We start from the raw sequence: 14,957 nt of genomic DNA, 5'->3' as shown, positions 1-14,957 counted from the left end.
CCGCCAGTTTGCAGCGAAATGTTCATTTTTAATACAGTAATTTTCTGCAAGTATTGGCGTGTATGGCTAACATGGCGTGTGTTCATTTGCGCGACTATTTCTATTTGGCTACAAGTGATGAAATGCTTCGCCAGGCATGGATTCGCAGCAAAGTTTTGGACGTGCGTTGAATTTTTTCGCGGCGGATTTTTTCATGCGTTTCGCAAAACAATCGGCCAATGGCAAAACGCATGAAAAAATTTGCCACACAAAAATTCACCGCACATCCAAAAATTGATACAAGTGTCAAAAAATAATAGTCACGGGCAACAATTTTTTTGCCCGCACAACATTTTTGCCGTTTCGTGGATCTTTCGAAAGATTTGCTAATTTTTCACTAAAGAAACCAGAACACATTCGCTCATCACTAGTGGCTACTATTTATATGCTACTATTTATAAGCATCTACTATTTATATGCTACTATTTATATGCTACCATTTATATGCTACTATTTATAAGCATCTACTATTTATATGATACCATTTATATGTGGCTAATATTTATATACACCATTTATATGCGGCAACAATTTTTATACACTATTTCTATGCTACCATTCATATGCGGCGATTATTCGCGTAATTTAGCGCATGTACCAGCAAATACCGCATTGAAATAGTCTTTCGTGAGTTAAATAACGCATGCAATATCGCGCGTAAAAAAGCGCAAGTATGCTTATAGTGAATCGTGCAAAAAATCGCCAAAATTAAGCCGCGGTAAAAATTTTATCGCACAATAAAAATAGCGCACGTTTTATCGCCCTTTAGTGAATCAGGCCCTATGTGTTTATTAGTCTGTCCCTTTTTGCACTGTTGGTTTTGTCTCTTGAAACAATGTAGCAGAAGCCTAAAAGGAGAAGGAACAGTAAAAATCACTAGTGGGGGTGCACATTTTGTGATTTTTTTACCTTTACTTCTCCTTTAAATCATCGGTCTGTTAATTAGCCGGCTTCTGCCGCATTGTCTCACAAATTGTGTAGAAATATGAAATTAGAATGGGGCCACACCAAGTCCTCCTTCCATGAATCAGAAGCCGCTGGAAGCCTGACGGTGAGCGATTGTGCAATGTTCCCCGATAAGTGGATTTCCTGCCCTTCTCATTCCTCGGAGTCGCACATTTCCTGACATTGTGCCGTCACACTTAGGATTTCTCGTGATTTTGCAGGTTGCGAAATCCCAATTATTTGCCTTTTTATCTTGAAAGCAGGGAAGTGTTTCACGTTCCCCCGGTAGGTTCAGGATCCTGTGCTCTTGTAAAACAATGTTACAAACTCCAACACACAGAGATTGGGGTTTCGTGGGGTTGATAGGAAGGTTGAATCGAGTCAAGTTGAACTGCACATCCCAACATTATATGAAATAGATCCATCTGTTACACATATTTATATATATTTGTGATTGGTGGTAATTAGAATGGGCCCTGTTGCATGGAAATACTGCTCCACAAAGACCTTATTGCAGTCACATATAGCCCAATGCCGTCCTTGCCCAACTGGATCTTCCTCGCAGCTCTACTGGCACCTATACAAGTCCCTATGGCGCATTGATCAGGCAGGGCTTGTTTTGGGCTCACACATTGGCTAGTGGGCTACGGATTTGGTCATTACTGATACAATTGCCTCCTCGCGGGCACTTGAATGATGTGACGGAGGCTTACTCTTTCATTGTAATCTCCTACAGTCTGTGTGAGTCACTGGGTTTCCGGGCACGAGGGCACTTGGACTCCGGATTACGCACAGAAGTGTCATCATAAAACCCACATCACCTGCCTGATTCATATCTTTTCCATTCACTTTGTGCCGTTGCGCCATTGCTGTAATGTAAATTTGCCATTCCCACTGCTCTCCGCAGCAGTACAGATTCTCACACTGTCTCGGATGCTGGGAAGAGCCACCATGTATAATAGAAAAACATCTCCAATTGTATTTCACCCTCTTAGAGCAACAGAACAATGGCGAGCCACAGAGCTCCCGGGTGGCCCTTTCTATTCGCTAGCACTGCGGTTACCCACAATGCATTGTCCAGCAGTAATACACATGCCCCGGGTAAGGGAATGTTCATAAGGTGGGGCAGATGTAGTGATGGTCAGACAGCTATAATCATATATACCTTACCTAGGGTGAAGACACACAGAGCCACATAGTAGCAGCTACTTTTCACAGCTACTAAATGCAGACAATACTAAGAATTGCCTCTGCTAAACACACGTAGAGACATCTACGTATATCAGTAAATGATCAGCATTGTCTGTTTTAGTAGCTGTGACAAGTAGCTCCGTGTGTCTTAGGGCTCTGGCACACGGGGGAGATTAGTCACCCGCGACAAAACTCCCTGTTTTGCGCAAATCACCCCGCCGCGTCTGCCATCCCACCGGCGACTTACATGTTCGCCGGTGGGATGGCAGGGGTAGGCAACTCGGGGAGATTAGTCGCGAACAGGGAGTTTTGCCGCGGGCGACTAATCTCCCCGTGTGCCAGAGCCCTTAAGGTCCCCATACACGGGCCGATTGTAGCTTATCGGCCCGTGTAGGGGCCAGAAACGAGGGGCCTGACCGACCAATATCTGGCCTGAAATTGGCCAGGTTAGAAAATGAATTTGGATCGGGGACCGCAACAGCTCGTTAATGCGGTCCTGAAACAACTGCCCCATTGCCGCCAATATAATTCGATCGAGCGAAGCGAATCTCAATGTGTATGGGGACCTTTAACCATTAAGGGGGCTATATATGGGAAGATTTGCTTGTTTGACAAGGGAGCGGATCTTCTCCTGATATGCCCACCTAAAGGTGGTCGATATTGTTCTAATTTGCTCGGGTGGGCATAGGCGCTGTCTGATTGGGGACCACATCAACTATGTGATCCCTGATCCGACGGAAAAATCAAACCCGATATGGATGATTTCAGGCCAGATCTGTGTTGGGGGTTCCCATACACGAGCCGAATTGGTAAAAAGGACCCAAATCAGCAGCTAAAATCTGCCCCTGTATAGCCCCCTTTCTTTGGCCTCCCTTCGGTTGTATCCCCCAGAAAACCCCAGTGAAGAATTACTGGGATGTGTTTGGGTTAAGCAATGGGGTTTTGTTTCAAAGGGTTAATAAGCATATATTCTGTCACGCCTAAGCTTCCAATCTCATATATTTCATTTTTTTCCCCTTGATTAGTTTGGTCTGTCCTGTTCTTATCTCTCCCTCCCACCAATAGGAATCACTCACAGGCCTCTCCGGCAGATAAAGGGAAATTGATCTCTCCGCGTGTCTTATGAGACATAAAAACCTCTTGTTGTTTTTATTGGGCGAAGGCGGCAATTGCTATTGATATCCCACGTCTTGGCCATTTTCTCTTTAGCCTGATTCTGTTGCATGAAAGTTGCATCAGTTGGGCCCTGTTTGGATACGCCGGCCTCATGTGGCCCTTACGTGGCAAGCAGCTATTTGCACCCTGCCAGGTCCCATCATTATCGAGTCATTGTGCCGAGATGTTTATCTGTACAGGGATACTGTCATGGAAAGTGCCCGGGGGGTGTCTATTAAAGTGCATCGCTCTATGGAAACCCGCATGTAAATAGAGCAGGAATAGTGACATTTACACCAACTGCTTGTTATGTAGGATACAAAGCAGAATTGTGAGATATTTCCTGTATCTCTAAAGGTCCCCATACACCTTAAGATCTGCTTGCTTGGCAATGTCACCAAGCGAGCGGATCTCGCCCACCTACGGGTGGGCGATATCGGGAGAATCCAGGCTAATTAGATCGTTTGGCCCTGGGGCCAAAAGATCGAATTATAACGACGGGTATAGGCAAAGTCGGTTGAGGGACCACATCATCGAGCTGATGTGGCCCCCAATCCGACTAGATTTTTTAACCTGCCCCTTTACCTGGTCGATTTCAGGCCAGATATTGGTTGGGCAGGCCCGTCGGGAGTGCCGATACACGGGCCGATCAGCTGCCGAATCTGTCTATGGGACCCATATCGGCCCATGTATGGGGACTATTAAATACACCCGTCTCTCTCTAACCTCCCCGCTTCCCATAAAACAAAAGCACCCTGCAGCAGCCAATCATAAAGGAGGATAGATCACTTGTTGGCTTAGCAGTAAAGCAAAAAGAAACAGGTTCTAACCCCAGACTTATTTCCCCCCTATTTGACTCCCCCAGGCTCAGGAAGAAGTTCCCCAGTAGCCGTTTGCAGACCAACCCCGGCTTTGTCCTGAGCCCCGTGATGCTGCAGCGGAACCTGAGCGCGGAGATCGCCAACGTTAAGGTCTCCATAGAAATCGAAGGATTTCAGCAACCTGTAACTTTTACATGTGATGGTGAGTTAATCTTTTTTTTTTGTCTGTTATTTATCAACTGCTTTCCATTTGGCCACGGAGCGTGTAACAGCTCCCAAATGCCTTTCCACCGGCAACAATAGCAGTCGTTGATGGAAAGGCCTACGCATCACTTCTGTAAGCAACTTTGTGCGACTTTAGGAAGCCAAAGCAATGCGTAGGTCTTTCCACCGGCGACTCCTGTTGTTGCGGCTGGAAAGGCATTTTGGAGAGGTTAAGGTGGCCATACACTGTAAGATCCACTCGTTTGGCCAGGTCGCAAAGTGAGCAGATCTTCTCCCCATTTGCCCACCTATAGATGGGCGATATTGGGCTAATTCAATTACAAGGGCGGCATAGGCACTGTTGGTTTTGGGGGCTACATCCACGAGCTGATGCAGTCCCCGATCCAACAGAAAAATCAAACCTGCTCGATTGTGATCTGCCCGATTTCAAGCCAGATGTCAGTTGGAGAGGCCCGTTGTTGGTGCCCATACACAGGCAGAGAAGCTGCTCAATCGGTCTAAAGGATCAATATCGACAGCTGAAATCGGACCTTGTATGGCCATCTTTTAGTAGCAGAGATCTGTTGTGGGCAACTAAAGGTGGCTATATAAGGTTCTAGCTGCTGATGTCGGTCCCTTAAGGTCCCCATACACGTTAAGATTCACTCGCTTGGGGAGATCGCCAAGCGAGCGGATCTTCACCCGATATCCCCACCTACGGGTGGGCGATATCGGGGAGCGTGTAGGCTAATTATATTGGCGGCAGTGGGGCTGTCAGTTCGGGGACTGCATCGTCCCTGATCCGACTGAATTTTCTAACCTGGCCGATTGATATCTGACCAATTTCAGGCCAGATATCGGTCGGGCAGGCCCCTCGTTTCTGCCCCTACACGGGCCGATAAGCTGCCTATATAGGTCCCTTGTATGGGGACCTTTAGCGGATTCGGCAGCTCATCTGCCCCTGTATGGGCATGAACGACAGGCCTCCCTGACCAACATCTGGCTTGAAATTGGCCAGGTTTGATTTTACCGTCGGATCGGGGACCACATTGACTCGTTGATGCAGTCCCTGAAGCAACGGTGCCTATACCCGTAGTTTTAATTCGATTGATTGAATTAGGTGGGGATATCGGGAGAAGATCTGCTCACGTGGTGATCTCGCCAAGCGGATTTTACCGTGTATGGGCAGCTTACCTCACTATGTGGGCCCATCAACCTTAAATCGTTGTGAAGCAAGAGAGAAAGGCAGACAAACTAGCTAACGTGCCCCCTGCTGTTGTTTCCAACACTCATTAACCCCACGGTACATTTAATAAGGAGAGGACTAACCCCGGCAATCATTAGCACCCTTCCTGTTTATGTGTCTCTGATACTCTGTTACCTAATAGATCTGTTATTCTTTATCTTGTTTGTTTGCACAGTAAGTTCTCCGGTGGAGCTGATAATAATGCAGGCGCTGTGCTGGGTCCATGATGACCTGAGCCAAGTGGACATTGAGAGTTACATCCTGAAAGTGTGCGGGCAAGAGGAGGTTTTGCAGAAGTAAGCACAATAATAGCGGCTACAGAACATTGTGTTTTGTGTTCAGAGACATTATTTATTTCATGCCTCATATAACTTCTCAGTTTAACTATTTAAATTCCTTTAGTCTTCATCAGAGTGTTCTTGTCCCATCCTCAGCTAGAGTTACAGACTCCCTGCCCCTCCCACTGTAAACTTCCATCAGAGTGTTCTTGTCCCATCCTCAGCTAGAGTTACAGACTCCCTGCCCCTCCCACTGTAAACTTCCATCAGAGTGTTCTTGTCCCATCCTCAGCTAGAGTTACAGACTCCCTGCCCCTCCCACTGTAAACTTCCATCAGAGTGTTCTTGTCCCATCCTCAGCTAGAGTTACAGACTCCCTGCCCCTCCCACTGTAAACTTCCATCAGAGTGTTCTTGTCCCACCCACTGCTTGAGTTACAGACTCCCTGCCCCTCCCCTGTAAGCTTCCATCAGAGTGTTCTTGTCCCATCCTCAGCTAGAGTTACAGACTCCCTGCCCCTCCCACTGTAAACTTCCATCAGAGTGTTCTAGTCCCACCCACTGCTTGAGTTACAGACTCCCTGCCCTTCCCACTGTAAGCTGCCTTCATAGTGTTCTAGTCCCACCCACTGCTTGAGTTACAGACACCCTGCCCCTCCCCTGTAAGCTTCCATCAGAGTGTTCTTGTCCCACCCACTGCTTGAGTTACAGACTCCCTGCCCCTCCCTCTGTAAGCTGCCATCATAGTGTTCTAGTCCCACCCACTGCTTGAGTTACAGACTCCCTGCCCCTCCCACTGTAAGCTTCCATCAGAATATTCTAGTCTCACCCACTGCTTGAGTTAGACTCCTTGCCCTGTAAACTTCAATCAGTGTTCTAGTCCCACCCACTAAATGAGTTCACATTCTGCCCCTCCCACTTGAGCTTCCATCAGTTTTCTAGTCCCACCCACTAAATGAGTTGATACCCTGCTACTCCCACTTAAGCTTCCATCAGTGTATTAGCCCCACCCACTAAATGAGTTGACACACTGCCCCTCCCCCATTAGCTTTCATCAGCGTTCTTGTCCCACCCACTGTTTGGGTTAGACTCCCTGCCCCTCCCCCTGTAAGCTTCCATCAGAGTGTTCTAGTTCCACCCACTGAATGAGTTGACACCCTGCCCCTCCCACTTAAGCTTCCATCAGTGTTCTAGCCCCACCCACTAAATGAGTTGACACACTGCCCTTCCCCCATTAGCTTTCATCAGCGTTCTTGTCCCACCTACTGTTTGGGTTAGACTCCCTGCCCCTCCCCCTGTAAGCTTCCATCAGAGTGTTCTAGTTCCACCCACTGAATGAGTTGACACCCTGCCCCTCCCACTTAAGCTTCCATCAGTGTTCTAGCCCCACCCACTAAATGAGTTGACACACTGCCCTTCCCCCATTAGCTTTTATCAGCGTTCTTGTCCCACCCACTGTTTGGGTTAGACTCCCTGCCCCTCCCCCTGTAAGCTTCCATCAGAGTGTTCTAGTCCCACCCACTAAATTAGTTTACACCCTGCCCCTCCCACTTTAGCTGCCATTGGCGTTCTAGTCCCACCCACTACTTGAGTTACAGACTCCCTGCAAGCTTCCATCATGATGTTCTAGTCCCACCCACTGCTTGAGTCCAACTCCCTGCCCCTCCCCCTGTACGCTTCCATCATGGTGTTCTAGTCCCACCCACTGCTTGAGTCACAGACTCCTTGCCCCTCCCCCTGTACGCTTCCATCATGGTGTTCTAGTCCCACCCACTGCTTGAGTCAGACTCCTTGCCCCTCCCCCTGTATGCTTCCATCATGGTGTTCTAGTCCCACCCACTGCTTGAGTCACAGACTCCTTGCCCCTCCCCCTGTACGCTTCTATCATAGTGTTCTAGTCCCACCCACTGCCATCACAGACTTGGCACTATGGCAGCATCTTACTTCCACCCTCTTACTAGTAGTTAGGCAGGTTATATATAGGCATTATGGTTGAACGTGATGGACGTATGTCTTTTTTCAACCCAACTTACTATGTTACTATGTACTTGAGTTACAGACTTTCTTTCCTTCTACATTTAAGCTTCCATCAGTGAGTTTGAATCCCGCTCACTCCCTGCTTATACTAATAATTTAAAATAAATATTAAAGACCAACTGAAAAGTTGCTGGTAATGGAGAGAAGTACGTTCTGTTGATTAGTATGGTGCCTTTATCCCAACAGCAAGCACTGCCTGGGGAGCCATGAGTATATCCAGCTGTGCCGCAAGTGGGACACGGAAATCCGCCTGCAGCTGCTGTGCCACGGCACCGTGAGCCGAGACCTGGCCCGAACGGTGAGTCTCCATGCCGTAACCCATTCACCAATAGAGGTAGAAAGAAATTCAGCCAACCGGGCGACAGTGCTTTGTATTAATGACATATTTAAGTGTATTTTATTGGGACACGGGGATGTTACTGAGCATAACTATATATTTGCAGGCTGAAGATGACGCTTCTCCAGTTGACCTTAACAAACATCTGGCTGTGGTCGATAGGCCTTTCAAAGAGCCAATTACAAGGTAATGAAAACAGTGAAAGAGTCCGGGGCTCCATTAAAATGCAAAATATCCCTCCAATGAGAATCCCAGCTGATTTGTGTACCCCTGGGGCCAGGTTCTTTGTTACTTACTGACACAGTAAGGGTCGTTTATCAATACTGGACAAAATGGGCAGTAACCCATAGCAACCAATCAGTGGTTTGCTTTTTCCAGCCAGTCGCAGGTAAAACAATGAAAGCAACAATTTGATTGGTTACTGCCCACGGGCAGTTTTGCCCAATATTGATAAATTACCCCTGCTTTTTCTATCACGGATAGATAGAAAACAACTAAAGCAACTGAACAGCAGTGTATTTTAGTAAGTTGCAGAATGGACAATTATTAGCAGCTTTCCATTGGTTCATTTGTTTCTAATTTTTTGCTATTTTCCCACTTCTGATTCTTTCAGCTCTCAAACCCCGGCAACTAAAAAAAACTATCGCTGCAGTTTTATCGTTATTGTTGCTTTTTGTTACTTCTCTTTCTATTTTTTTTCTCTCTTCATCCAGTCTCCACTGCCTGGTTGCTAGGGTAGCTTGGACTCTAGCAACCAGATAGCTGCTGAAATCCCAAACTGGAGATCTGTGAGCATAAATCTAAATGATTCAAAAACCCATAAATAATCATAAAATCAGTACTAATTGCAAACTGGTCTCAGAATATCCATTTCTACAGCATAGTTGAATCAAAGGTCGACAACCCCTTTAAGATAACCGCAAGATGGCTGTCACACAGTGCTGTAAGCAGCATTCTCATTGGTGAGCTCTCTTGTGATTAATGTTTTGGTCGTAGGGGAATAAGCCGGGGAATTTTATGGTGGTTTAACATTTCCTTTTAAATGGTTTCCTGTCTAAGAATGAACTTAAAAGTGAAGTAACTTTTTAGTATGATGTAGAGAGTAATATTCTGAGACATTTTGCAATTGGTCTTCATTTTTTATTATTCGTAGTTTTCTAATTATTTTAGTTTTAGTTCAGCAGCTCTCCGGTTTGGAGTTTCAGCAGCTATTTGGTTGCTAGGATAGAAATTACCTTAGTGACCAGGGTGTGGTTTGAATGGAAGACTGATATATGACTAGGGGAGGGGCTGAATAAAAAAATAAGTAAATAAAAAGTAACAATAACTATTAAACTGTAGTTTCACAAAGCTGCCGGGGTCAGTGACCCCCTATTGAAAGCTGCAAAGAGGCAGAAGAAGAAGGCAAATAATTCAAAAACTATAAAAAATAAATAATGAAGACCAATTGCAAAGTTGCTCAGAATTGGCCATTCTATAACATGGAACCTCTGTGTTTGTATTGTAACAGGCAGAGCATCGAGGAGCTGCTGGACACGTACCACGAGCAAGTCAGTGTGTGCCTTAAGCACGAGGTAATGTCTCTCTCTTTTAATCTTCTCATACATGGAAATATGATGTTTTTGGTCCTGTGTTCCCACCCCCCCCGGCGGGTAAAATAAATTTATTGTGTTACTGTCTGTTTCCAGAGCAATCCGTACCGCCTGGTGGAGCAGCTGATCAAAGTGGTGCGGAGCATCTGCAAGACGGTGGGGAGCGTGGAAACTCCGGCCATTACCGAGTCGGTGAAGAAGCTGCGCAGAGCTGTCAATCTTCCCCGCAGCCGCAGCATAGAGGTAACTATACCGGTGCTTGTAGGGGGCAGAGCTCATCCTCCAATCAGAATGTGAGGATGGCAAGAGCAGGGATTAATGTAGTTACCAGCCCTGTGGCAGATCTCCCCTTTATTCCTATTCCTTGTCAGACAGCTATCTGCTAATTTGTTTCTTTTACCCCAGCTATCTGGTTGCTAGGATCTTGTTTACCTTAACAACCAGGCAGCGGTGTGAATGAGAGACTGGAATATGAAGAGGTAAGGGGCCGAATAGAAAGATATGTAATAAGTACCAATAACAATAGCATTGTAGCATCGTAGAGCAATAGATGTTTGGCTGCCGGGGTCAGTGACCCCCCCATGTGAAAGCTAGAGAGATTTAGAAGAAGGCGGGACATAATTATAAACTGTAGAAGTTGCTAGGAATAGTACATTTTCTGACATAATAACTTCAAGGTGAACTAGATATTGTTTAACTTTTGGTATGTCATAGAATGTCCCGTTCCTAGCAACTTCACATTGGACTGCATTATTTTTTATTTATTTATTTTTTTATAGTTTTTGAATTATTTTGTATTTTTCTTCTGCCTTTTTTTTTTTTTTCCCAGTTTTTCAAATTGGGGTCACTGACCCCGGCAGCCAATTAACAATTGCTCTGTGAGGCTTCAATGTCACAGTTATTTTTTACTTTTTATTACTTGAACTTCCTATTCAGTCCCTCTCCTATTCATATGCCTGCCTCTCATTCAAACCACTGCCTGGTTGCTTTGGTAGATACGACCATAGCAACCATATAACTGCTGAAATCCCAAACTGGCGACCTGCTGAACGGAAAGCTAAATAACTGGGGAAAACCACCAAAAAATAAAGACCAATTGCAAATTGTCTCAGAATACCAGTGTCTACATCATGCAATAATTTATTTAAAGGTGAACGACCCCTTTAACCCTACTGCTCATTAGGCACTTTGATGGTGAGAATCACAATGACCCCGACTAGTTTCATGGCTGAGCGTGTGTCCGTCACAGTCTCTTCTATAATTTATTACATGAAACTGAATTGAATGTCTCGTTTTTAGGCTTCACCCACGAATTTGTCCGACCATCGTTCCCCAGATAGTAAGTACTACAAGCCAATGTCGTGATAAAATGCTTCACGACCCACAATCCTTTGCAAGCATTTCCATGTTTTTGTTTGTAGGTGCCAGGCAGAGTGACAGCCCCTTACAGGAAACATTAGCCCTGCTGACTACAGACCTCCATAACCTGCTCCAGCTTCACTTCAGCTCTGGAAACAGCGCAGCCACTGCCCCCCCAGGTGGCCGGCCCCTTAAGGAAGCTCGAACCTCCCCTGACCATCTCCAGTTCACCATATTCGCTGCCCATGGAATCCCCACTGGTTGGGTGTCCTGGTAAGAGCCTGTCTGTTTGTCTTTGTACTAAGGCCTGGTGTGAGTACTGGCAGTCTCTTTGTGCTGCAGTCTCATTCCTGCCAGTCTCTTTATGCCTGGTCTCTTCACTACCTCTCCCTTTGTGCCAGGGTTTCTTTACTGCCTCATAAGGACTGTTCTGCCCTCAATAAGGGGTAATTATATCTTAGTTGGGATCAAGTACAGGTACTGTTTTATTATTACAGAGAAAAGGGAATCATTTAACCATGAAATAAACCCAATAGGGCTGTTCTGCCCCAATAAGGGGTAATTATATCTTAGTTGGGATCAAGTACAGGTACTGTTTTATTATTACAGAGAAAAGGGAATCATTTAACCATTAAATAAACCCAATAGGGCTGTTCTGCCCCCAATAAGGGGTAATTATATCTTAGTTGGGATCAAGTACAGGTACTGTTTTATTATTACAGAGAAAAGGGAATCATTTAACCATTAAATAAACCCAATAGGGCTGTTCTGCCCCCAATAAGGGGTAATTATATCTTAGTTGGGATCAAGTACAGGTACTGTTTTATTATTACAGAGAAAAGGGAATCATTTAACCATGAAATAAACCCAATAGGGCTGTTCTGCCCCCAATAAGGGGTAATTATATCTTAGTTGGGATCAAGTACAGGTACTCTTTTATTATTACAGAGAAAAGGGAATCATTTAACCATGAAATAAACCCAATAGGGCTGTTCTGCCCCAATAAGGGGTAATTATATCTTAGTTGGGATCAAGTACAGGTACTGTTTTATTATTACAGAGAAAAGGGAATCATTTAACCATTAAATAAACCCAATAGGGCTGTTCTGCCCCAATAAGGGGTAATTATATCTTAGTTGGGATCAAGTACAGGTACTGTTTTATTATTACAGAGAAAAGGGGAATATTATTTTAAAATTTGTATTATTTGATTAAAGTGCAGTCTGTGGGAGATGGCCTTCCCATAATTTGGACCTTTCTGGATAACGGGTCCGATACCTGTGCAGGGAATGTTGTGCCCAGAGAAAGTGCCGGTCCATCTAACTGTATAATTAAGGCAGTCTGGACACAAACAGAGCGTATCATTGATACTCATTTTTGGTATTTTCTGAATTTATTCTTAAAGAGTTCTGGGTTTTGACTTTTTATATTATATTGTACTGTGTTGCTTTTTTCCAGCTTTGAAAAATACTACCTGGTCTGTTCACTAATTCACAACGGAAAGGACAAATTTAAGCCAGTTCAGTCCAAAAAAGTGGGAACATACAAAAGCTTCTTTTACCTGGTGAAGTGGGATGAGCTGTAAGTACCGGGGGGCAATTTCTCATGTAGCTGCTGGTAGGAATACACTGTGTTTGCTCTGATTTGTACTTTGCCCATCTCTAGGCCTCTGCCAGCTGCTCCCTGTTTGTGCCTATGGAAACATGTGCTGCAGTGGTTAATGAGGGTTGTTAATTAATGAGGGTGATGCTTGACTCAAAGTATATTCTATTTCAGTAACCTGTAGGAGAAATCCTTGTGTCGCAGCCTGTTGGATTGGCCTGATTCTGTAACGGGGGCCATGAGTATTCCTGCAAGGGGGACAGCATTAGCATGAGGCATCACTCAGAAATGTTATTCAGGCCTTACCTGCTTCTCCCAGTGAGCACCCAGGCCTTAGCTTTGTCTCCCAGTGAGCACCCAGGCCTTAGCTTTGTCTCCCAGTGAGCACCCAGGCCTTAGCTTTGTCTCCCAGCGAGCACCCAGGCCCCACCTGCTTCTCCCAGTGAGCACCCAGGCCTCACCTGCTTCTCCCAGTGAGCACCCAGGCCTCACCTGCTTCTCCCAGTGAGCACCCAGGCCTCACCTGCTTCTCCCAGTGAGCACCCAGGCCTCACCTGCTTCTCCCAGTGAGCACCCAGGCCTCACCTGCTTCTCCCAGTGAGCACCCAGGCCTCACCTGCTTCTCCCAGTGAGCACCCAGGCCCCACCTGCTTCTCCCAGTGAGCACCCAGGCCCCACCTGCTTCTCCCAGTGAGCACCCAGGCCCCACCTGCTTCTCCCAGTGAGCACCCAGGCCCCACCTGCTTCTCCCAGTGAGCACCCAGGCCCCACCTGCTTCTCCCAGTGAGCACCCAGGCCCCACCTGCTTCTCCCAGTGAGCACCCAGGCCTCACCTGCTTCTCCCAGTGAGCACCCAGGCCTCACCTGCTTCTCCCAGTGAGCACCCAGGCCCCACCTGCTTCTCCCAGTGAGCACCCAGGCCCCACCTGCTTCTCCCAGTGAGCACCCAGGCCCCACCTGCTTCTCCCAGTGAGCACCCAGGCCCCACCTGCTTCTCCCAGTGAGCACCCAGGCCTCACCCATTTAATGTGTTCACATTTGTAACTACAGTTAATTGTGTGTCCATATACTACTTTTGCACAAAATTAGGAAGTGTTGCTTAGCCTGCCAGGCTGGAATGGAGACAGAAGTGCTGAATAAGCAAGATTTCGTTTCTCCCCTTTTTACGCAGGATCATATTCCCCATCCAGATTTCACAGCTGCCTTTGGAGTCTATTCTCCAGCTCACGCTTTATGGGATATTAAATCCTAACAGCGGGGGGTCGCCAGATGCCAACAAGCAGAGGAAGGGGCCCGAGATGCTCGGCCGGGTCTCCTTACCCCTCTTCACGTTCAGACGGTAAGTGTTACAGCCACGTGCCCACGCGGCACTGATCCAGTCGGGGTTTGGGAGCCCCAAGTGTGTGGCAAATCTCTCATTCCGATGAAATGGATCTGGCACCCAGGATTTCCTTCCACCTTGCGAAGCACTCCAGATATGAATGTCACGGCGGTGACCTGAGCTCTCGGCCCGACTGTAGATGGGTCTTTAGGCTCCAGGCGTGTATAGCTGTAAGTGCCAGTAACCAGCAGTCTCCAGTGTTTATCCATTAATAAAAGCAGCCATGGGCAGGGGCCCCCACCCCCAGACGCACTGGCAGGGATAATGTGCAGCTTCTTCCCAGCCACAGACCCTTCCATTGTCTCTCTATCCGTATCCCCCCCCCAGCTGTTATTTATGTGCTTAGAAGCAAGCGATTGTATAGGGGATCAATATGAGGGAAGGGGATGAGTGGGGACAGATGGCTAATCTGTCACCTACATATAAATACAGTTTTACATTCACTCTTCCATTTAAAATTCAGTAGAACTTGTACCTGTGGGTTTTTCTGCCCAGGGAATGTTAAGGGGGGGCAGTTTTCTGTATCAGCCAGGGGTAAAAAAAGTAAGCGATTACGATCATTGGGGGTGCCTAACATTCCCCCCCCCCCACCCAGTGATTTGTACCTTCTTTTATTATTTGCACTATGGTTGGTTAAAGTAGCCATATGATGATGATGATGATGATGAAGTCACTCAAGTGGCCAACTTATCCTTTCAATGAGGCCTTATTAAATTTTAAAGGAACAGTAACACCAAAAAATGTAACTGTATCAATGCAATTAATATGAGG

At 46.3% G+C, this 14,957-nt stretch overlaps 1 protein-coding gene across 2 annotated transcripts in view; it reads left to right on the top strand.

Annotated features, from left to right (window-relative positions):
- The window catches only part of pik3c2a (phosphatidylinositol-4-phosphate 3-kinase catalytic subunit type 2 alpha), a 56,609-nt gene that overhangs the window by 19,941 nt on the left and 21,711 nt on the right, over window positions 1-14,957 (top strand). For both annotated transcript variants that reach the window (XM_031899719.1, NM_001134817.1), the window contains 10 exon segments: window positions 4,196-4,353; window positions 5,777-5,897; window positions 8,102-8,213; window positions 8,359-8,438; window positions 9,763-9,826; window positions 9,941-10,087; window positions 11,144-11,183; window positions 11,266-11,476; window positions 12,662-12,784; window positions 13,977-14,144. In XM_031899719.1, the coding sequence (XP_031755579.1) occupies window positions 4,196-4,353; window positions 5,777-5,897; window positions 8,102-8,213; window positions 8,359-8,438; window positions 9,763-9,826; window positions 9,941-10,087; window positions 11,144-11,183; window positions 11,266-11,476; window positions 12,662-12,784; window positions 13,977-14,144 (1,224 nt within the window).

This window comes from Xenopus tropicalis, chromosome 4 (assembly GCF_000004195.4).
Source record: "Xenopus tropicalis strain Nigerian chromosome 4, UCB_Xtro_10.0, whole genome shotgun sequence".
Classification (NCBI taxonomy): Eukaryota; Metazoa; Chordata; class Amphibia; order Anura; family Pipidae; genus Xenopus; species Xenopus tropicalis.
The sequence above is the reverse complement of the archived record's forward strand: the minus strand, read 5'-3'. Positions and strand labels throughout refer to the sequence as shown.